The 25,507-nt window shown below is 38.0% G+C and overlaps 1 protein-coding gene across 6 annotated transcripts in view; it reads left to right on the plus strand.

Moving 5' to 3' along the window:
- LOC145312907 (monocarboxylate transporter 9-like) overlaps positions 1 to 25,507 on the plus strand; it is a 73,832-nt gene that overhangs the window by 31,279 nt on the left and 17,046 nt on the right. For all 6 annotated transcript variants that reach the window (XM_080152121.1, XM_080152126.1, XM_080152134.1 and 3 more), the window contains exons 10-13: positions 19,463 to 19,589; positions 20,036 to 20,137; positions 21,284 to 21,399; positions 25,286 to 25,393. In XM_080152121.1, coding sequence (XP_080008247.1) covers positions 19,463 to 19,589; positions 20,036 to 20,137; positions 21,284 to 21,399; positions 25,286 to 25,393 — 453 coding nt within the window. The remainder of the gene's footprint in view (positions 1 to 19,462; positions 19,590 to 20,035; positions 20,138 to 21,283; positions 21,400 to 25,285; positions 25,394 to 25,507) is intronic.

Below are 25,507 nucleotides of genomic sequence, written 5' to 3' on the forward strand. Positions count from 1 at the left end.
TAGTTCCTTACAGGAAGTGCCTTATTGTGTTAACACAAGTGGGGATTCGAACCCATTCCCAAAACTATCCTATGTGGAATAGCTGTATATTACAGCATAACAACAGTTATTTGTATATTGGGCTTGGGCTATGAATGCCTCTCTGGATACCCTCTAGCTGTTGTTTGTGATAAGAGCTGGATCTCTAAATAACCTAGTGCAGCCAGTGCCACTGCCACTGCTACAGCCACAGTTGCAGCTGCTGCCACTGCCAGTTCTGCCAATAAAACATGGATTTTTTGACAATACAATGCTTGCTATCCTAGAAATATGGATCTTAAAAATCTTTTAAGTCTCAACATTTCATATATATTTTATTTAATTATTATCTATAAAAATCTAAATTTCAAGATCTATGATGGTTTTGAAATAAAAAAATTATTATCAATTATTAAAGTGGCTGTCTTTGTGGCTACATGACAATGTTAAATGACTGTAGCCACTTTAAGCATGGCTAGCCATGGTAGCCACAGCTATGTATAGCCATTTTGATTTAAAGATCACTAATAGGTGAGCGGCTGTACATCTGGCATCGGCAACAGATACACTAAACAATTTTAAAGATCCAGCTTAGCAGGGTCAGATCCTTGTTGGACTTGTAATGTGGGTTCCCTTCAGTCAGGCCCCTGCGCTGGAAGTTTAGGACAGGTCTTGACCACCATCTCTGATCTGGGGGGCAGTTTGATGTGAAACCCCACCCCTATCCAATTTTTCGCCTCCTGAAGGCACCTTGAACACCATGGAGGTGTACAACTAAGAATAGCCACTGTCCAGTTTCACCTTCTAGGGGGCCTTGGCCCCTACCTTGATGGTAATGGACAGCAACTCCATGCTACCCATATGGTTATTGGTCAGCTATGAGCAGGTGCTACACAACCTCCTTGACCTTAGGGAATTCAATGAGGACAAAAACTGTAGCTGGCAGTGGCCCCATGAGACTGCCTTGGCCAAACAGTTGATTGTATGGCTAGAGCACTTCTTGCCTTCAGTCGCTGGTGCTAGGAGGGGCCCTGGGCCTTCCCCAGGCTTGGCAGGGCTGGAGTCACTTACTTAATGGGAGTGGGGGCAACCATGGCTACTCTCTCAACTGATCCATACCATCAGCTCAGGTCTGTTGAACAGTAAATGTATCTCCGACTCCCTCCAATGTTCAGGGCATGGTTCAAGATGCACACCACCATGATCTCCTGGAGGGTCAAGATCAGGGTAGAACTAACTTGCATCTTGAGCAAGGTATGCAGCCCACCACCTGCAGCTCTCCTTTTGTAGCAGCTGTGCTAATCTGGAATTGGCAGGGGAGCATTTCATGGCCCAGGGCACATACCAGGGTGTGTGAAATCACCCTGAGCTTTGAACTTGTTTGCCAGAGTCATCATGGTATCTACCTCTATAGGTTGCAATTTACAGTTGGGCAGTTGCACCCGCAAGTGGCAGTGTTAATGGGAGTCTCAGGGCACAATTGGGTCTTGACCTGCTCTATCCCTGGGTGCGGGTGAACAACACCCCAGAAAACATGTGGTGCAGACCTCCAAAGTGCTCCACTAGGGCCTTGGGGTGAATGGTCCGGTTTCTGGTTATGAAAGATCTTGCCTTGGCTGGCCATCCATCAATCACTGGTGAAAATACTGACCTTATGCTGTAATAAAATGCTATTCCATGTTGGTTAGTTTTGGGAATGGGTTCGAATCCCTACTTGTGTTAATACATTAAGGGACTCTCTGTTAGGAACTCCAGGCAGTCAGTTTGGCCACAGGAGCAAAGATACTCTGTTTTGGGGCTGTTCCACTAAAATTACACTAAAAATTTCAAGAAGATTTAAGTTTGTAATAGAATATTTAGTGTAATTTTACTTAAAATCTTAAAATGGCAATATCTGGCAAGAAGGAACGGCTGGGATTTTGTTCTCAACTGATTCTAACTACCATTAGGTCCTATTTGAACGTCCAATTGTCCGAATGTTTGGGAAATTTTTTTAATCTAAAGTTCGGTTAAGGAGGGGTGTGAGCATTGATATGCATATTTGTACTAGTGTATGCGTCTATATTTAATTCCTAGAATCCTTTTATAAAGTAACAGGATGTTTGTCTGATGTGGATATAGTTAACCACTGAACCGAAATGAGTCTCCTTTACATTAATTCTTTTTTTTAATTTCCAGTGACGGTTTTTTAACTATTTTAGAAAACGGAACCTCTGTTTAAAACTAAAACTAAAAGTGGGGGGTTGACTTTTCTCCCTCTTCATCCCTTAAGTGTTCCTAGCGGCCCCTATTATAGAATGAATGATGTCCAGGAATAAAATAAAAATTGCCCACAAAGATGAACACAAAAATTCCTATGAAAACTTTTAGTATGTATTGTATATAGAATTTTTATCACTAAAAACTGTTTTTTCATGTAATCAAAACTTTATTAAATTGGTATACTTTTGGATTAATCTAGATTTTAGAATTAAACTTATATTAATTTTTGGATCTGGTGCAGTTCACGGTAAAATGCTGCTAGAATCGAGTATAATAAAAATATAAATTTTATGGGTTGCAGTCCAATGGATGATCGTTATTATTATGTTTTCATATGATTTTAATTAGCAAACTAAGACCTATAAATATTCTTGAATAGCCAATTCTGAATATTTATCTCATAATGCACATTTTTGCGAGAATAAATACTTATATCTTTAGATCTTGGCTATCCATAATTATTTGTTTATTAGAAGTTTGGGTATAAAATATTATACGTTCAGAAGTTTGATTGTTATCAGCCTCTAACGTTTTATTGTGTTGGAAAAAATCGTTTCCAGCAATATATTACTATCAAATTGCACCAGATCCCATTATCTTTATTGCTTATACCTGATTTGATTTATTTGAAAGTACTTTGTTTCACAATGTCACATGTTCATTATTTTCATAACACATGAAACCTTGGTTTAATTAAATAAACATTAATATTACTTTTAACACAAATTAGAAAAATTACATGTTAAAGTTATAAAAGTTAAAGATAAGTTCTATTTGCGAGTAAAACTTTTGGGTATAGTCCTTTCCATGACATCGCTCCATATGGCTATAGCTCCTTCAAGGAGCTATAGCATAGCCTCTTATCATATGGAGCGATGTGATAGCCCCTTTTAAGGAGCGTTCATATCGCCTCTTATGATAAGAGGCTATGCTATAGCTCCTTCATGGCCTCTTAATAGCTCCTTTGAAGGGGCGTTAATATCGCCTCTTATGATAAGAGGCTATACTATAGCCCCATGATGGCTCCTTCATAGCCTCTCCATCGCCCCTCCATAGTCCTTTACCTCCAGTGCCCCTTCATCGCTCCTTCATCGCCCCTACATCGCTCCTTCATCTCTCCTTCTTGAAATTTATATTAAATTGTACTTTGATGGCCCCTACATCGCCCCTACATCGCCCCTACATCGCCCCTACATCGCTCCTTCATCTCTAATTCTTGAATTTTATATTACATTGTACTTTGATGGCCCCTACATCGCTCCTCCATCGCCCCTACATCGCCCCTACATCGCCCCTACATCGCTCCTTCATCTCTCCTTCTTGAAATTTATATTACATTGTACTTTGATGGCCCCTACATCGCTCCTCCATCGCCCCTTCATCGCTCCTCCATCGCCCCTACATCGCTCCTTCATCTCTCCTTCTTGAAATTTATATTACATTGTACTTTGATGGCCCCTACATCGCTCCTCCATGGCCCCTTCATCGCTCCTACATCGCCCCTACATCGCTCCTTCATCTCTCCTTCTTGAAATTTATATTACATTGTACTTTGATGGCCCCTACATCGCTCCTCCATCGCCCCTTCATCGCTCCTACATCGCCCCTACATCGCTCCTTCATCTCTCCTTCTTGAAATTTATATTAAATTGTACTTTGATGGCCCCTACATCGCTCCTACATCGCTCCTTCATCGCTCCTACATCGCCCCTTCTTCGCTCCTTCTCCAAATTTATATTACATTGTACTTTGATGGCCCCTACATCGCCCCTCCATCGCTCCTACATCGCCCCTCCATCGCTCCTTCATTGCTCCTTCTCCAAATTTATATTACATTGTACTTTGTAGCCCCTACAACGCCCCTCCATCGCTCCTACATTGCCCCTCCATCGCTCCTACATCGCTCCTTCATCGCTCCTTCTCTAAATTTATATTAAATTGTACTGTGATGGCCCCTACATCGCTCCTACATCGCTCCTTTATCGCTCCTACATTGCCCCTTCATCGCTCCTTCTCCAAATTTATATTACATTGCAACTTGATGGCCCCTACATCGCTCCTACATCGCTCCTCCATCGCCCCTTCATCGCTCCTTCTCCAAATTTATATAACATTGCAACTTGATGGCCCCTACATCGCTGCTACATCGCTCCTCCATCGCTCCTCCATCGCTCCTCCATCGCTCCTACATCGCCCCTTCATCGCTCCTTCCACAAATTTATATTACATTGTACTTTGATGGCCCCTACATCTCTCCTCCATCGCTCCTCCATCGCCCCATCGCCCCTTAATAGCCCCTTACCTTAATTTATATAAAAAAGCCCCTACATAGCCTCTCCATCGCCCCTTAATAGCTCCTTACCTTAATTTTTATAACATAGCCCCTACATAGCCTCTCCATCGCCCCTTAATAGCCCCTTATCTTAATTTATATAACAAAGCCCCTACATAGCCTCTCCATCGCCCCTAATAGCCCCTTACCTTTATTTATATAACAAAGCTCCTACATAGCCTCTCCATTGCCCCTTAATAGTCCCTTACCTTAATTTATATAACATAGCTCCTACATAGCCTCTCCATCGCCCCTTAAAAGCCCATTACCTTAATTTATATAACATAGCCCCTACATAGCCTCTCCATCGCCCCTTACCTTAATTTATATAACATAGCCCCTACATAGCCTCTCCATCGCCCCTTAATAGCTCCTTACCTTAATTTATATAACATAGCCCCTACATAGCCTCTCCATCGCCCCTTAATAGCCCCTTACCTTAATTTATATAACATAGCCTCTACATAGCCTCTCCATCGCCCCTTAATAGCCCCTTACCTTAATTTATATAACATAGCCCTACATAGCCTCTCCATCGCCCCTTAATAGCCCATTACCTTAATTTATATAGCATAGCCCCTACATAGCCTCTCCATCGCCCCTTAATAGCCTCTTACCTTAATTTATATAATCCTTACCTTAATATATATAACATAGCCCCTACATAGCCTCTCCATCGCCCCTAAATAGCCCCTTACCCTAATTTATATAACATAGCCCCTACATAGCCTCTCCATCGCCCCTTAATAGCTCCTTACCTTAATTTATATAACATAGCCCCTACATAGCCTCTCCATCGCCCCTTAATAGCCCCTTACCTTAATTTATATAACATAGCCCTACATAGCCTCTCCATCGCCCCTTAATAGCCCCTTACCTTAATTTATATAGCATAGCCCCTACATAGCCTCTCCATCGCCCCTTAATAGCCTCTTACCTTAATTTATATAATCCTTACCTTAATATATATAACATAGCCCCTACATAGCCTCTCCATCGCCCCTAAATAGCCCCTTACCCTAATTTATATAACATAGCCCCTACATAGCCTCTCCATCGCCCCTTAATAGCCCCTTACCTTAATTTATATAACATAGCCTCTACATAGCCTCTCCATCGCCCCTTAATAGCCCCTTACCTTAATTTATATAACATAGCCCTACATAGCCTCTCCATCGCCCCTTAATAGCCCCTTACCTTAATTTATATAGCATAGCCCCTACATAGCCTCTCCATCGCCCCTTAATAGCCTCTTACCTTAATTTATATAATCCTTACCTTAATATATATAACATAGCCCCTACATAGCCTCTCCATCGCCCCTAAATAGCCCCTTACCCTAATTTATATAACATAGCCCCTACATAGCCTCTCCATCGCCCCTTAATAGCTCCTTACCTTAATTTATATAACATAGCCCCTACATAGCCTCTCCATCGCCCCTTAATAGCCCCTTACCTTAATTTATATAACATAGCCCTACATAGCCTCTCCATCGCCCCTTAATAGCCCCTTACCTTAATTTATATAGCATAGCCCCTACATAGCCTCTCCATCGCCCCTTAATAGCCTCTTACCTTAATTTATATAATCCTTACCTTAATATATATAACATAGCCCCTACATAGCCTCTCCATCGCCCCTAAATAGCCCCTTACCCTAATTTATATAACATAGCCCCTACATAGCCTCTCCATCGCCCCTAAATAGCCCCTTACCCCAATTTATATAACATAGCCCCTACATAGCCTCTCCATCGCCCCTTAATAGCCCCTTACCTTAATTTATATAACATAGCCTCTACATAGCCTCTCCATCGCCCCTTAATAGCCCCTTACCTTAATTTATATAACATAGCCCTACATAGCCTCTCCATCGCCCCTTAATAGCCCCTTACCTTAATTTATATAGCATAGCCCCTACATAGCCTCTCCATCGCCCCTTAATAGCCTCTTACCTTAATTTATATAATCCTTACCTTAATATAAATAACATAGCCCCTACATAGCCTCTCCATCGCCCCTAAATAGCCCCTTACCCTAATTTATATAACATAGCCCCTACATAGCCTCTCCATCGCCCCTTAATAGCCCCTTACCTTAATTATGTAACATAGCCCCTACATAGCCTCTCAATCGCCCCTTAATAGCCTCTTACCTTAATTTATATAACATAGCCCCTATATAGCCTCTCCATCGCCCCTTAATAGCCCCTTACCCTAATCTATATAACATAGCCCCTACAAAGCCTCTCCATCGCCCCTTAATAGCCCCTTACCTTAATCTATATAACAAAGCTCCTACATAGCCTCTCCATCGCCCCATAATAGCCTCTTACCTTAATTATGTAACATAGCCCCTACATAGCCTCTCCATCGCCCCTTAATAACCCCTTACCTTAATTATATAACATAGCTCCTACATAGCCTCCCCATCGCCCCTTAATAGCCCCTTACCCGATTTTATATAACATAGCCCCTAAATAGCCTCTCCATCGCCCCTTAATAGCCCCTTACCTTAATTTATATAACATAGCCCCTACATAGCCTCTCCATCGCCCCTTAATAGTCCTTTACCTTAATTTATATAAATAGCCCCTATATAGCCTCTCCATCGCCCCTTAATAGCCAATTTATATAACATAGCCGCTACATAGCCTCTCCATCGCCCCTTAATAGCTCCTTACCTTAATTTATATAACATAGCCTCTCCATCGCCCCTTAATAGCCCTCCATCGCCACTTAAAAGCCCCTTACCTTAATTTATATAACATAGCCTCTACATAGCCTCTCCATCGCCCCTTAATAGCCCCTTATATCCTCCTTCAAAACAGTTATACACCTTCCCAGGATCTATTGGAAGCTACCCTATAAAGGAGAACCATATTGGTTCTGCAGTTAGCGATCTTCTTTGATACATACAGACAATGATCCTGTTACTTTTTATAAGGATTAAAAATAAAATGGCCTAAAGCCATCTCATTACCCATAGGAAGCTTCACTGTAAAGGGGAACCATGTCGGTTTAGTGGTTAGCAAGGTACAGACAGACATACATACAGACAAAGATCCTGTTACTTTATTATAAGGATTAAAATAAAATAGTTATTAACCTCCCCAGGACCTATGAGAAGCTACCCTATTAAGGAGAACGATCTCAGGACCTATAGGAATCTTCACTGTAAAGGAGAACCATATTGGTTCAGCGGTTAGCAAGATCCTTCGGTACAGACAGACATTCATACATACAGACAAAGATTCTGTTAATTTATTTTAAGAAATACAGATAAAATTGTTATAAACCTTTCCAGGCCTAAAACCATCTCAGGACCTAATTTCTGCCGTTGACAACTCGAGTTAAGTTACTATATTATTTTTACAATGTTTAACTTATCTGTTATTATTGGCTGACGAAAAGTTTGGGCAAAAAAAAAATTTATTCTTCAATGAAATATCTCTCCAGTATAATTTTGCCAAGTGCTAATTTATTAAGAATAAAGTTTGCCACAAATTTACCAAAAAATCTCATTGTCATTTCGCCAGGGAGGATTAGGATAGTTCCCAAAGTGTTATAAGTTGGCTTATCCAAGAGTGCTGTCTAGTCTCCAAAGTTTTATAATACCGTTTTCTTATTCGTTAGATTAACAACCTTGGGGACTTTTTATTGTTTTGTGATTGTTTAGTTCATTAAGTTGAGTGTCTAAATGTTTCAACCACTAATTCTAAACTAAAGAAGGGGTAATTTTGTGAATCATCAATGGGAATAATTAATATATAAACATACATATATATACAGTGTTTTTTTATGAGAGCATTTTTGAAAGCAATTTTACCCTACTTATAGTTATCAGAATTTAATGATTAATGGCTTATTCTCTTCGTTTTTTATAACCATTAACAGAAAAGCAAAAAAATATTTCAGTTTTTATTTAAAAAGTACAGTAAATTCAAAATTTCAAAACATGGGTGTCAACATCTAAAATAGTTATTTCTCGCATCGTATTATAAACGGCTTTCCGCGGATATAGAAAGTACAATTATGAGATTAAAACTAGTTTTTTTAGCCCCGAGGTGCAGAAGGCACCGGCTAAAAAAACTGGGTTTAATCTTTTGATTGTACATATCTATATTCGTAGAAAGCTGGATATAATACGATGCTAGACATAGTTTTTTCGTATGGATGAGAACCGGTTCCTATCCACCGGATTCAAATGAATACGAGAAATGGTTTTAGCGCATTTTTCTTATGCTCAAATCTTCTACCCTTTCCAAGAATGGAGGGAGTACATTGGGGGGCCAGTATTCCCTCCCTGGTTGAGATATGGCCTTCAAATTTCAAAATGTTCTAGTACATGTCACAAGTAGTATCTATATAAATTTTTAGCTCAATATCTCAACTTTGAAGCGTTTTGCAGCCATTCTTGCAAAGGTAGATTATAAGAAAAATGCACTAAAACCATTTTTAGATGTTGACACCTAAGTTTTAAATTTTTTAATTTACTGTACTTTTTGAATAAAAACTGAAATATTTTTTGCTTTTCTATTAAAGGTTATAAAAAAGAAGAGAATAAGCCATTAATCATTAAATTCTAATAACTATAAGTAAGGTAAAATTGCTTTCAAAAAAGTTCTCATAAAAAAGCACACTGTATATATGTATATATATCATTTTATCGACAATCGTCTTATCCCTGTAGATCTCTGATTATCAGAGCATTTTTGAAATATTTGCTGCTTATTTTTTGGCTGCCTTTGGCAAAATAATTTTTTTTCATAAAAAATGTATACAAAATTATCGTATTAATTTGGTAAATATATCATTGCACTTGAATTATTTTTAAGTCACTAACGGCTAATCCCATAGATGACCCTAGGAGTACTTTAATGAATAGATGTGGTGGAGAGGGGGGGGAGGGGGAAGGTTAAGAATTTAAGGGAAGTGATACCTTCCGGGGGCTGAAAGTGTTAGTCCCCTCCCCAAAATGAAAACTTTTCCTGCGAGTAAAATAAGCTTCAATGTAAAGGAGAAGCATATCGGTTCAGTTGATACTGATAAACATCCTGTTACTTTAATGTAAATATTAGTTTAAGGATAGTGTGTATAATCTCAGGGATAAAGGAAACATTAGGCAATTTTTACAATAGTCTCCAAAGTTTTATAATGAAGTTTTCTTATTCGTTGGCTCAAAACTTTGGGGACTTTTGTCATATTTTGGTTGTAGTGTTGCAATTTTGTGTATCGTTATTAGGGATGGATAAAAATTTATCGGCCATTGTCTTATTCCTTTAGATCCTTGGTATAATCAACTGAATAACAGTTCCAACAACAAAAATTAAGATATTGCTTCGCTTTTTATGGACAAATATCCTGTTATTTTATTATAAGGAAAAAAAATAAACTATCTTAAAATCATCTCAGTACTCAGCGGTTAGCAAGATCCTACGGTATAGACAGACAGACATACATCATATCGGTTTAGCAGCAAACGAGATCCTTTGCTACAGACAAAAAAAAACTTTGTATATCGACTAGCGGCTACGCCCCCAGCATCTATTGGCTCTGTATTCAAAGGGGAATGAATAAAAGCCTAAAGCCTTCCCAGGACTTAAAATAGAATAGCCTAAAACCATCCCTCGACTTAAAATAAAATAGCCTAAAGCCATTACAAGACAAATATTAAGCTTACCTGAAATAGAAAGCCCAATCTGTTTAGTAGTTATTGAGATCTTAAGTTTCAGAACAGAAAGCCTTACTAACGTGGACAAACACAGGATATTTCGGACAAATGTCGGAGTGGACATTATATAAGTAAAACGCAGAAGTGTCTATAATATCTTAAAAATTAGGTTTCAACAACATTTGTTTAGTTATTTCTACACAGGTTAGGTTAGGTTAAGATATAAATATACAAATAAGCCCCCTGCAGGGGTTAGGCATATAAAAAAACATATTTGACAGTTGTAAACAATGTGAGAAAAAAATATGTTTTAGTTTAATGAAATGTTCTATCTGTTTCAAACCTTTGCCTTTCGATAGAACTTACCTACTTTGGAAAACTGTTAGACTGATTTTAAAATTTCAGTCTGTGAGAAAAGATATTCAAGATTTTTTTTTGTTTTGAAAGATTTTTATCTTATAAATAAAATAAAAGACACTCCTGCGTTTTACATAAGCAATGTCCACTCCGACGATTGTCCCATTCCTAGGTTTGTCCACTCCAACGTTTGTTTATGTTTTACTACTTTATATAATAGGATAATATGTATTCTTCTTTTATATTTCTCTTTTCTTATTCACTTGCAGCTGCGCTCTTTTTAATGTAAGGAGGCAGAAAAATAGCCTAAACCAATTAGGGGCTTAAATCTGAAAATGAAAAAGCAAAAAACCATCCCATGACCTATGTGAAGCTTCCCTTAAATGGAGAATTTAGTCAGTTTATGAAATTTTTAAGCTTCAGACCAAAAAAAATACTTTTTTTGTTAAAAGAGAGACTTTTCTACAATTAGGGCTAGTCCTTTCGTCATTGCTCTTCTCATTAAGTTAAGCATGTGGTTTTCTCTGCTATTGTTAAAGATAGACTGTTGAGATTTTTAGTGAATATTCCCATGACATATGTATATCCAGTCTATAAATTATTTTGTCTGTCTCTCAATTATGCTTCAAAAGACTTAGGTTTCGTGATAATCTTTGAGTAATAGCATATTCTCTTAAAGTCTGCTCTATAACTTACTTTGTCTGTTTGTCCATTATATGATCCTTATTCAATATTCTATTTAACTAAAAAATTTCATTCTCTTAGTTTATTTTTTTTCTTTATTTCATTATGTTATTATATTATTTATATTTATTTTATTAATTCATTATATTTTCATTATAATTTTCCTTTTTAAATGCGAAACTTTTCTATAGTAAGGATTGGTTTGTCCGTACGTCCAAACGGTTAGACGACATTTTCTTTAATTTAGACATGTTATAAATATCCTATCGATTTCAAACTTTGCAGAATGATTTCTATAACAGTTGGGTACAATACTATATTCATTACTAGAAAGTATGTACGTCCATTTTTTTTGTATAATATCATTGTCCCATTCATCTGGGTTTTGGAGTAATGTTTCTTAGGACAACAAGGTTTAGTATTATAATCAAATACTAAAAATAAAATTATGCCCTTTTACTATATTCTATACTAGCAGATTCGCCCCTAGCCTCAGGGGCTTTGCCCCAAGAGGTGATAAAATTTTTTTTGGCGAAATTCGTAATAGGACCAAGAAAATCTTCAGCAAAAAAAAAAATGGGGGGGGATTTTTTTGTTTTTGGGGGGGTTGGGGGTATCCCACCCCCCAAGAAAATAGCCTAAAACCACCACAGGACCAGTAGGTATATTCCCTGAATAGTAGAATATAATCGGTCCAGTGGTTACCGAGATCTTAAGGGACTGACAGACGGACAGACAGACGGATAGACAGACGGACAGACAGACAGACGGATGGACAGACATCATTCTACTTTGTATTATAGATTTACGCTAATTTTAACAAAATTTATGTTTGACCTCCTGATTTTAGAGCTTTGCTTTTGTGAATGTTGTTATCCTTGTTATCTTGCTTTTTTTTCCTTTTTCATAACCTATTATATAAAGTAGTAATCTTTTTTTTGTCTGTAGAAAAGCTAACCGCTGAACCTATATGGTTCTCCTTTACAGTGAAGCTTCTTTTAAGCTCATAGAGGGTTTATAATTATTTCGAGGGAGGGTATCTTCACCCTCCCAGAAAATTCACCCCAAGAAAAATATTACCCCATCCCCTCAAAAAATCTTTTTAACTTTTTAAAAGCAAAGCTTTTCTATATTAAGGATCAGTCCGTACGTCCGTAACGGTTAGCTATTTTCGTTAATTTAGGCATGTGATTCCTGTAGTAGAAAGGTACGATTTAGAAAGTCTATAATCATTATCAGAATATCCGTACGTCCATTTTAAGCATACTAATTATTAACTTACAACAAATTTTTATGTATCAAAATTATCCGATTAATCTGATTTCTGGGATACTGATTCCTAGGACAACAAAATAGAATGTTATAAGCGAATCATATCTATAATCAAGTCCAAAAAATGTGAGTACGTCCTTAAGCATTTTCCTGCATGTAAGCAATTTCTCAATAAATTTACTTACAATTTTGTTTCGAATTTTAAATTTATGTTCTGACTATTCAGTTCTGACACTCTACATTATTAATGTTCATTAAAGGACGCCTGCAAGAAATAACACGCTTTAACTGCTAAAAGACTGCCACAAGAAGACCCAATACCCCAAATTATAAGCCTTCAGCTTCAATAACAAAAAAGTTCTAGGCATTTCAAAATAGCATTTTATGTACAATGGAATTTTTGAAAGATTTCCAATGCTCATAAAAGAAAAAACAATATTAAATTACGTTGCCTAGACATAAAATTATAACCTTATCTTTGTCAGAAACTTAGATTGCCTGTAACTGATTACATTTTTACAATAAAAACACCACATTTCATAGTCAAAATCTATGAAAAAAAATCGATTTAAATTGCATTTTTAAACGAAAATCATAGCGGAAACAAAGGGGTAAACTAATACAAGCTTAGCTGTGATTGGTTGTTAAGCTGATTCAGCCTTCTGATTGGCTACAGTACATTCGGTACAACGCAAGTAAAACTTATTTTTTTTTAATGATTTTGACTATAAAAATGGGTATTTTTATTGTAAAAATATAATTAGTTACTGGAAACCTAAATTTATGACAAAAATAAGCTTATAATTTTGTTTCTAGGCCACGTAGTTTAATTTTAAAGTTTTCAACATGAGCATTGCAATTCTTTCAAAATTTCCATTGTACATAAAATGTCATTTTAAAATGCCTAGAACTTTTTTGTTATAGAAGCTGAAGGCTTCAAATTTGGGGTATTTGGTCTACTTGTGGCAGTCTTTCAGCAGTTAAAGCGTGGTATTTCTTGCAGGCTTCCTTTAAACTTTTTTCTACCGTTTCAGAGCTTTGCTTTTATAAATGTTGTCATCCTTGTCATCCTTTTAAAACTTAAATTTAAAACTGTAGAGGGTCACATTCCTTCCTTACCTTAATGCCCTACCTTCTATAATGAAGGGGCAATACAATTACAGAGGCTGTACAGGAGCCATAAAGGGCCTATGTTATATAAATTAAGGTAAGGGGCGATGAAGAGGCTATGAAGGGGCTATGTTATATAAATTAAGGTAAGAGGCTATTAAGGGGCGATGGAGAGGCTATGTAGGGGCTATGTTATATAATTAAGGTAAGGGGCTATTCAGGGGCGATGGAGATGCTTTGTAGGGCCTATGTTATATAAATTAAGGTAAGAGGCTATTAAGGGGCGATGGAGAGGCTATGTAGGGGCTATGTTATATAAATTAGGGTAAGGGGCTATTTAGGGGCGATGGAGAGGCTATGTAGGGGCTATGTTATATATATTAAGGTAAGGATTATATAAATTAAGGTAAGAGGCTATTAAGGGGCGATGGAGAGGCTATGTAGGGGCTATGCTATATAAATTAAGGTAAGGGGCTATTAAGGGGCGATGGAGAGGCTATGTAGGGCTATGTTATATAAATTAAGGTAAGGGGCTATTAAGGGGCGATGGAGAGGCTATGTAGAGGCTATGTTATATAAATTAAGGTAAGGGGCTATTAAGGGGCGATGGAGAGGCTATGTAGGGGCTATGTTATATAAATTAAGGTAAGGAGCTATTAAGGGGCGATGGAGAGGCTATGTAGGGGCTATGTTATATAAATTAGGGTAAGGGGCTATTCAGGGGCGATGGAGAGGCTATGTAGGGGCTATGTTATATATATTAAGGTAAGGATTATATAAATTAAGGTAAGAGGCTATTAAGGGGCGATGGAGAGGCTATGTAGGGGCTATGCTATATAAATTAAGGTAAGGGGCTATTAAGGGGCGATGGAGAGGCTATGTAGGGCTATGTTATATAAATTAAGGTAAGGGGCTATTAAGGGGCGATGGAGAGGCTATGTAGAGGCTATGTTATATAAATTAAGGTAAGGGGCTATTAAGGGGCGATGGAGAGGCTATGTAGGGGCTATGTTATATAAATTAGGGTAAGGGGCTATTTAGGGGCGATGGAGAGGCTATGTAGGGGCTATGTTATATATATTAAGGTAAGGATTATATAAATTAAGGTAAGAGGCTATTAAGGGGCGATGGAGAGGCTATGTAGGGGCTATGCTATATAAATTAAGGTAAGGGGCTATTAAGGGGCGATGGAGAGGCTATGTAGGGCCATGTTATATAAATTAAGGTAAGGGGCTATTAAGGGGCGATGGAGAGGCTATGTAGGGGCTATGTTATATAAATTAAGGTAAGGAGCTATTAAGGGGCGATGGAGAGGCTATGTAGGGGCTATGTTATATAAATTAGGGTAAGGGGCTATTTAGGGGCGATGGAGAGGCTATGTAGGGGCTATGTTATATATATTAAGGTAAGGATTATATAAATTAAGGTAAGAGGCTATTAAGGGGCGATGGAGAGGCTATGTAGGGGCTATGCTATATAAATTAAGGTAAGGGGCTATTAAGGGGCGATGGAGAGGCTATGTAGGGCTATGTTATATAAATTAAGGTAAGGGGCTATTAAGGGGCGATGGAGAGGCTATGTAGAGGCTATGTTATATAAATTAAGGTAAGGGGCTATTAAGGGGCGATGGAGAGGCTATGTAGGGGCTATGTTATATAAATTAGGGTAAGGGGCTATTTAGGGGCGATGGAGAGGCTATGTAGGGGCTATGTTATATATATTAAGGTAAGGATTATATAAATTAAGGTAAGAGGCTATTAAGGGGCGATGGAGAGGCTATGTAGGGGCTATGCTATATAAATTAAGGTAAGGGGCTATTAAGGGGCGATGGAGAGGCTATGTAGGGCTATGTTATATAAATTAAGGTAAGGGGCTATTAAGGGGCGATGGAGAGGCTATGTAGGGGCTATGTTATATAAATTAAGGTAAGGAGCTATTAAGGGGCGATGGAGAGGCTATGTAGGGGCTATGTTATATAAATTAGGGTAAGGGGCTATTTAGGGGCGATGGAGAGGCTATGTAGGGCTATGTTATATAAATTAAGGTAAGGGGCTATTAAGGGGCGATGGAGAGGCTATGTAGAGGCTATGTTATATAAATTAAGGTAAGGGGCTATTAAGGGGCGATGGAGAGGCTATGTAGGGGCTATGTTATATAAATTAGGGTAAGGGGCTATTTAGGGGCGATGGAGAGGCTATGTAGGGGCTATGTTATATATATTAAGGTAAGGATTATATAAATTAAGGTAAGAGGCTATTAAGGGGCGATGGAAAGGCTATGTAGGGGCTATGCTATATAAATTAATGTAAGGGGCTATTAAGGGGCGATGGAGAGGCTATGTAGGGCTATGTTATATAAATTAAGGTAAGGGGCTATTAAGGGGCGATGGAGAGGCTATGTAGGGGCTATGTTATATAAATTAAGGTAAGGAGCTATTAAGGGGCGATGGAGAGGCTATGTAGGGGCTATGTTATATAAATTAGGGTAAGGGGCTATTTAGGGGCGATGGAGAGGCTATGTAGGGGCTATGTTATATATATTAAGGTAAGGATTATATAAATTAAGGTAAGAGGCTATTAAGGGGCGATGGAGAGGCTATGTAGGGGCTATGCTATATAAATTAAGGTAAGGGGCTATTAAGGGGCGATGGAGAGGCTATGTAGGGCTATGTTATATAAATTAAGGTAAGGGGCTATTAAGGGGCGATGGAGAGGCTATGTAGAGGCTATGTTATATAAATTAAGGTAAGGGGCTATTAAGGGGCGATGGAGAGGCTATGTAGGGGCTATGTTATATAAATTAGGGTAAGGGGCTATTTAGGGGCGATGGAGAGGCTATGTAGGGGCTATGTTATATATATTAAGGTAAGGATTATATAAATTAAGGTAAGAGGCTATTAAGGGGCGATGGAGAGGCTATGTAGGGGCTATGCTATATAAATTAAGGTAAGGGGCTATTAAGGGGCGATGGAGAGGCTATGTAGGGCTATGTTATATAAATTAAGGTAAGGGGCTATTAAGGGGCGATGGAGAGGCTATGTAGGGGCTATGTTATATAAATTAAGGTAAGGAGCTATTAAGGGGCGATGGAGAGGCTATGTAGGGGCTATGTTATATAAATTAGGGTAAGGGGCTATTTAGGGGCGATGGAGAGGCTATGTAGGGGCTATGTTATATATATTAAGGTAAGGATTATATAAATTAAGGTAAGAGGCTATTAAGGGGCGATGGAGAGGCTATGTAGGGGCTATGCTATATAAATTAAGGTAAGGGGCTATTAAGGGGCGATGGAGAGGCTATGTAGGGCTATGTTATATAAATTAAGGTAAGGGGCTATTAAGGGGCGATGGAGAGGCTATGTAGAGGCTATGTTATATAAATTAAGGTAAGGGGCTATTAAGGGGCGATGGAGAGGCTATGTAGGGGCTATGTTATATAAATTAGGGTAAGGGGCTATTTAGGGGCGATGGAGAGGCTATGTAGGGGCTATGTTATATATATTAAGGTAAGGATTATATAAATTAAGGTAAGAGGCTATTAAGGGGCGATGGAGAGGCTATGTAGGGGCTATGCTATATAAATTAAGGTAAGGGGCTATTAAGGGGCGATGGAGAGGCTATGTAGGGCTATGTTATATAAATTAAGGTAAGGGGCTATTAAGGGGCGATGGAGAGGCTATGTAGGGGCTATGTTATATAAATTAAGGTAAGGAGCTATTAAGGGGCGATGGAGAGGCTATGTAGGGGCTATGTTATATAAATTAGGGTAAGGGGCTATTTAGGGGCGATGGAGAGGCTATGTAGGGGCTATGTTATATATTAAGGTAAGGATTATATAAATTAAGGTAAGAGGCTATTAAGGGGCGATGGAGAGGCTATGTAGGGGCTATGCTATATAAATTAAGGTAAGGGGCTATTAAGGGGCGATGGAGAGGCTATGTAGGGCTATGTTATATAAATTAAGGTAAGGGGCTATTAAGGGGCGATGGAGAGGCTATGTAGAGGCTATGTTATATAAATTAAGGTAAGGGGCTATTAAGGGGCGATGGAGAGGCTATGTAGGGGCTATGTTATATAAATTAAGGTAAGGAGCTATTAAGGGGCGATGGAGAGGCTATGTAGGGGCTATGTTATATAAATTAAGGTAAGGGGCGATGGAGAGGCTATGTAGGGGCTATGTTATATAAATTAAGGTAATGGGCTTTTAAGGGGCGATGGAGAGGCTATGTAGGAGCTATGTTATATAAATTAAGGTAAGGGACTATTAAGGGGCAATGGAGAGGCTATGTAGGAGCTTTGTTATATAAATAAAGGTAAGGGGCTATTAGGGGCGATGGAGAGGCTATGTAGGGGCTTTGTTATATAAATTAAGATAAGGGGCTATTAAGGGGCGATGGAGAGGCTATGTAGGGGCTATGTTATAAAAATTAAGGTAAGGAGCTATTAAGGGGCGATGGAGAGGCTATGTAGGGGCTTTTTTATATAAATTAAGGTAAGGGGCTATTAAGGGGCGATGGGGCGATGGAGGAGCGATGGAGGAGAGATGTAGGGGCCATCAAAGTACAATGTAATATAAATTTGTGGAAGGAGCGATGAAGGGGCGATGTAGGAGCGATGGAGGAGCGATGGAGGAGCGATGGAGGAGCGATGTAGCAGCGATGTAGGGGCCATCAAGTTGCAATGTTATATAAATTTGGAGAAGGAGCGATGAAGGGGCGATGGAGGAGCGATGTAGGAGCGATGTAGGGGCCATCAAGTTGCAATGTAATATAAATTTGGAGAAGGAGCGATGAAGGGGCGATGTAGGAGCGATGAAGGAGCGATGTAGGAGCGATGTAGGGGCCATCACAGTACAATGTAATATAAATTTGAAGAAGGAGCGATGAAGGGGCGATGTAGGAGCGATGGAGGGGCGATGTAGGGGCCATCAAAGTACAATGTAATATAAATTTGAAGAAGGAGCGATGAAGGGGTGATGTAGGAGCGATGGAGGGGCAATGTAGGGGCCATCAAAGTACAATGTAATATAAATTTGGAGAAGGAGCGATGGAGGAGCGATGAAGGGGCGATGTAGGAGCGATGTAGGGGCCATCAAGGGACTAAGATATATATAATAGTGAAGGGGCCATGAAGAGGCGATATTTAATTAAATAGCCCCTTGGGATAAGAGGACATATCATCTCCTCTTTAGAAGGGGCGATAAAGGAGCGATAAAGGATCATTTAATCGCCTCTTAGGGCAAGGGGCTATTAAATCGCTCCTTTCAAGGAGTCATAACATCGCCTCTTGTTATATGGGGCTATTAAATCGCTCCTTTCAAGGAGCCAATACATCGCCCCTTGTCATAAGAGGCGATCAATTAAAATCATCGCCCCATATGGAGCGATGTCATGGAAAGGACTATACCCAAACTTTTTGCCTGTACCTTTTCCTTTGATCAGAATGAATCTTTAATTGACGCCCCTAGAGACCTGCAGGGATACTTAAGAGAATAGAGGGTTGGAGAAGTCGATCCTTCACTTTCAATTTTAGTTTTAAAAAGGAATTAATTTTTTAGGGGTGATTTCTATTTTAAGGGTGGAGATATCCTCCCCCAAAATTCTCCTCTTTCCTTGAATCTTTAATATGATTCACCGTAAAGGAGAACCATAATGGTTTGAGATCTTTCGATACAGACAATAAAAACTTACTACTTCATATAATAGGATATTTTTTGTGTTAGTGACAAAAAATAATAATTGAATATAATTTCAGCTGCAAGTTACAGTTACGTGGCTCCAGATGGTGGGTATGGATGGATTGTTGTGGCTGCCTCCTTCCTTGTTAACATGATTGCGGACGGAGTCACCTTCAGCTTTGGTGTCATGTTTGAAGAATTTGAACAGGAAAGTGTTCATACATGTTAGGGAATAATGGAAAATGTAACAGCTAGACCAATTTATTTTAGTTTTTACTTGTGGCTATCAATAATTTTCTAACGTTTATGATTAAGGTTTATTTCCCTGGAATAAGATATAGCCAACAAGCGAAATAAATCTAAAATAATATATGGGGGGCAGATAAAAAAAGTCGTCAATTCCAATAAGCGTTGCACCTCAATGACAGCTGAAAATCAGGTTTCGTAATTTTTTTCTACAAATTTAATTAATTTCGTTGTTGGTATAAGCTGTCCATTTCTAAATTTCTATAACATTAACTTCAATGGCAAATAATCTTACTCGCAATATTTAAGATTTTAATAACAGAAATTGGAGTTAAAGATTTAATGCAAAAAACAATTGAAAAGGATTTTGAATATTGGACTTTTTTGTATAAACACAAAATGACACAGGAGTTTGACAGTACTAAGGCTGAAACAGCTGGTGTTGTGGCCGTTTTCCATGCTGTGCCACTTCTAACTGGTCCTCTGGCAACCTGGTTAACTGACAGGTTAAACATTTATCATTTACTAAAAAGCTGTTTTGGTAGCGTTTTTCTAAGCTGTGCGCCTTCTTACTGCGCCTCTGGCAACCTGATAAACTGACAGGTAATAACATTATTCAAAAATTAAATAGCTGTTGCTGTGGCCAAAATATTCATAATAAAATTCATTGAATGTCAACCAATTATGTTGTTGCTATTTTTAATGCTGTGCCACTTCTTACTGATCCTCTGGCAACCTGGCTATCTGACATGTAAAATTAGAATGATTCTTCTGAAAATATAAAAGACTAATCATCCAAAAGGACTGTAAGAGTAGCATCGCTACTAAAAAAATAGAATGACAGATAAAGTAAGTTAGAAACTACTTATTGCATCAAAGTTTTTTATTTCCCTTGTTGTTGGATTATTTTGTTTATTCTTTCATCCTTCCTACTCAAACATAGTTTATTTATAATTCAGGAGTTTGCACAAAAGTTTGTTTAAACATTGAGATAAAACAAAGGATGAAAAATACAAACAAAAACTTTTGAGGACTTGTTTCTAATATTATAGGATTTAATAAAAACACTCCAATACCAAAGACATTAAAAATTATATCTATCTGCTTCGTTTCACAAAGGACGTTAAAGTTTAGATTAACTGAAATGTCATACAGAAACTGATTTGATTAGCATGCACAAATAGGGTTTTAAAGACGAAGAACATGCAATAAATGGGTTGGTTGTCTGTTACTGTCTTAGTTGAGGGACCAAGGGTTAGACTCGAGCAAACATTACATATATTTAGCAAGAAAAAGAAAAATCATCAAAACAGCAAGTTTGTCCGCCATTTAAAAAGTCTTTTTCGTGCAGGCTAAAATAGCCTAAAACTGGCAAGACAATATATTCAATCATAATTTAATAAACTAACAATGGATATAAAATAAACGTGGATATTATGGCAGGGGAAAAATTGTCAGCAAATTAGGTAGCTTACATAGACATCAATTATTAGTTAGTTCGTTTATCCAGTAGGAGGGGAGGGGATGGGTTAAAGGGAATGGATATCGTTATTTTACCCAGCTACGAGTTTTACTTTACTTGAGTACATAATTATCTTGTGTAAGATTTAAATAAAAAAAAATCCATTAAACTAACAAATATATATTTTTAGATATGGGTGTAGGAAGGTGACCATCCTGGGAGCTATACTGGCCTGTATTGGTTTCCTGCTGGCCTCATTCTCTCATCACATTGCTCTCCTTTACCTTTTCTTTGGAGCTATTGCAGGTTATAATAATAAAAAAAACATATTGGCCTAATTATTTAGGAGTCTTAATTGAAATGAATTTTAAAAACATATCTCCATTATGGCTTCAAAGTCGATTATAATCCGCTGAATTATGACCGGTTCTCAGCAATACTAAAAAATCATATATAACATCGTATTACAGACAATTTTCCACACAATATAAAAATAAAAATCCTAAGAATATGTCCGCGGAAAGCTGTTTATAATTCGACGCGATAAATAATTATAATAATTCTTGTTAAGTAAAACAACGCAATTCTTAGTAAGATTTGTCTCTTTCATTAAACTCATTGTTGAGTAAAGATAATTTTTTTACTTAAATTGATTAAAATTTAAGTTTAGGTATCATATAATAATTTTCCCTCTGTTGTTGGAGAATAATGACAAGCATTAAACTTTAATTTCCTTTTTTCATTTTGGAATATGTAATTTAGTTTGATTTAATGATATCAATAATTTAAAATCTAATTATTTTTGTCCGAAAATTTTTCAAATGTCTTTTATATGTGCTCAAATTTAGTTTTAAACAAAATATATTTAGAGGAAAGGAATCTTTTGATTTGTTCAATTTTGCTTGTACCTTAATAGATATTTATCGCATCGTATTATAGACAGCTTTCCGCAGATATAAAAATTAAAAATTATAAGATTAATACTAGTTATGTTAGCCCCGAGATGCCAGACTGAATTCTGGTCACTTCCCCCAGTTCAGGGGGTTTGGGTAGGGCTAACAATCCTTCCCTAGAAAAAACCTGCTCACGTTCAATCTGCACAAAGTAAAGACCAATTTAACTTTGGGCTCGGGAACGAAGTAGAGGTTGGAAACAACAATATGATGTTTGGCTGGGAAACCGCTAAAGGACAAGTCAGGCGGATGATTCTGAATTCCCGCAGACCAGCAAAAATTTGCACCTGGAATGTTCGGACAATGTTTCAGTCAGGCCAGACAGAAAACATTTGCCGAGAAATGCTTAAAGCCAAGGTTGATATCCTGGCTATCACCGAATCAAGGTGGACAAATAATGGAGAGTTTAAACATCATTCTGGCTTGAAAATACTTTACTCAGGCCATATGAATGAGGATCTAGGACATAACCAAGGGGTGGCTCTTATGCTGACCAAGCAAGCAGAGCAGGCCATGATCAGTTGGCAACCCCATGGTCCAAGAATCATGGAGGCTTAATTCAAATCCTCAGATAAAAACATCAATCTGAGAATAATAGTAGCATATGCTCCTACAGAACAAGCAGATACAGAGGTCAAAAACGAATTGTATGACCAGCTTGACTCTGTATTTAAGAATGGTCATAAAGAAAAGGACCTGACCATGCTCCTAGGTGATTTCAATGCTCAAGTGGGGAGTAATAATGAGAATCTAGAAGAAGTCATGGGCAGATATGGCCTAGGCTTAAGTAATGGCAAGGAAAATGACAATGGTGATAGACTTGTAAGTTTTTGTACTGAAAACAAACTTGTCATTGGTGGAACCATCTTTAAACACAAGAAGATTCATACTGCCACCTGGAGATCACCAGATCAAAGAACCTTTAATCAGATAGATCACATCTGTATATCTAGACGTTTTAAAGGTTCTCATAATTTAACAACCCTTCAAAACTCTGAAAAGCTACAAGAGTTTAAGCTCACTCTAAAGAACAGATTTGAGTTGTTGACTCTTCAAGAGGATGATGGAGTTGAAGATATTTGGCAAGGTATCAAAAAAGTTTATAATGATACTAGCCAAGAAAAATTAGGTTTTAAAAAGGCAAACCAAAAGCCGTGGATCACTCAAAGATCCATTGATCTCATGGATCAAAGAAGAGAGGTAAGACAAAAGACACTCTCCAGAAACTCTCCAGAAGATAAAGACCTGTATAAGATGCTCAGCAGGGAAATCCAAAGAAGTGTCAGAATTGACAAAAAAGAACACTTGGAAAACCTTGCTATGCAAGCAGACAATGCTTTTAATCAAAATAGAATGAAAGATGTCTATGAGATTACTAAGAGCATTGCAGGTAAAGTACACAAATCAGGATCACACATCAGGGACAAGGATGGTTCACTCCTTAAAACTGATGAAGATATTCTAAATAGATGGGCAGAGCACTTCACTGAACTGCTGAATCTTCCAGTTCCAGAGGAAGAAACTGAGATTCCACCCTCAGATGCACTTGACATTGACTGTCGAGCGCCAAATCTATTGGAAATCAAGGAGGCCATTAAAAGTTTGAAAAATAACAAGGCCGCTGGACCTGATAACATCCCAGCTGAGGTCATAAAAGCAGACCTAGATACATCTGCTGAGGCATTCCTACCTCTGATCACAAAGATATGGAATGATGAGTTATGCCCAGAGGACTGGAAGAATGGACATATCTCAATACTAGCCAAAAAAGGAGACTTGACCCAATGTGGAAACTACAGAGGGATAATGCTCCTTTCAGTACCTGGCCGTATCCTAAGTAAGATTCTTCTTAATAGAATAAAGAAGAAGGTTAATGAAAAGCTAAGACCTAATCAGGCTGGATTTAGACCAAACCGTTCCACTATTGATCAGATAACCTCTCTAAGAATCATCATAGAGCAATCCAAGGAATGGAACTCTGAGCTTTTTGTAAACTTCATTGACTACAAAAAAGAATTTGATTCTTTAGACAGAAGATCTCTCTGGAAAATCTGCCAACACTACGGCATTCCAGAAAAGATAATCAATATCATTAAAGCTACCTATCATAAAGGAGGTGGAAATGTAATGTATAAAGGTAAACTATCAACCTTTTTTGAGATTGTAACAGGCGTCAGACAAGGATGCCTTCTTTCTCCCTTCCTTTTCCTCCTTGCCATTGACTGGATCATGAAGAACTGTGAAAGTAATGATGGCATTCGTTGGGAGCTATTTGGCAATCCCAAATATTTAGGAGATCTGGACTTTGCTGATGATATCGCTTTGTTAACAAGCAATAGAAGTCAAATGCAAAGAAGGACTAACAGGATAGCTGAAACTTCCAAGAAAGTTGGACTAGAAATAAATGTTCCTAAAACCAAAATACTCAGATTAAATGCAAATTCCCAAGAACCAATTACTATTGGAGACCAAATTCTTGAGGATGTAGATTGTTTTGAGTATCTTGGAAGTAAAATTGATGAAGCTGGAGGCACTTTAACAGATGTTAAAGCTAGAATTAACAAATCTAGGACAGCCTTTGCCAGCCTGAACAAAATTTGGAATTCCAACAACATCTCCATAAAGACCAAGTTAAGACTGTTCAAGTCAAATGTTCTCTCTGTTTTGCTGTATGGGGCTGAAACTTGGTTCCTAAACACAGCAGTGGTCTCCAAGCTACAGACATATGTCAATAAATGTCTAAGGAGAATCCACAAGATCTTTTGGCCAAATAAGATCACAAATGCTGAGCTTCTAGAGCGCAGTGATATGTCAGACATTAAACTGACAATAAAACAGAGAAAATGGAGATGGCTGAGGCACACTCTAAGGAAAGGGCATGATGATATAACCAATCAAGCCTTGACTTGGAACCCCCACGTAGGAAAGAGGAAACCAGGTAGACCAAAAACAACCTGGAGGAGGGAACTCTTAAGTGAACTGAAAGAAAAGAAAATTCCATCTTTCAGCAATGCCTCAAAACGTGCACAAAAAAAGGAAGATTGGAGAACCATTGTGCATGGCCTACGTTCTGCCGAGAACTAAAAGGCAATGATGATGTTAGCCCCGAGAGGATGATTTTTTTTTAATATTCGTAGAAATCTGTAATACGATGCAACACATTAGTTTTCAGTGAGGCTGAAAACTGGTTTTAATCCAGCGGATATTAATCGCTGTACTGGATATATATTTAATTTTAGGTTTTGGATTGAGTTTATGTTACGTGGCTGCCATCATAGTAGTAGCATACTATTTTGATAGAAGGAGAAGCTTTGCTACAGGAATATCTGTTTGTGGCTCCGGTGTTGGTAAGTTGGAGTTAATTTAAGAGTAGCATTGCTTCTTTGCAGTCATCTAAAGGGATAAGCCAATTTATGTACTTCCTCTATGATTATACACAAAATTATCCCCTCTGTAGAAAA

The sequence above is a fragment of the Acartia tonsa genome, chromosome 1 (genome assembly GCF_053477335.1).
Source record: "Acartia tonsa isolate MP-2025a chromosome 1, ASM5347733v1, whole genome shotgun sequence".
NCBI classification, from domain to species: Eukaryota; Metazoa; Arthropoda; class Copepoda; order Calanoida; family Acartiidae; genus Acartia; species Acartia tonsa.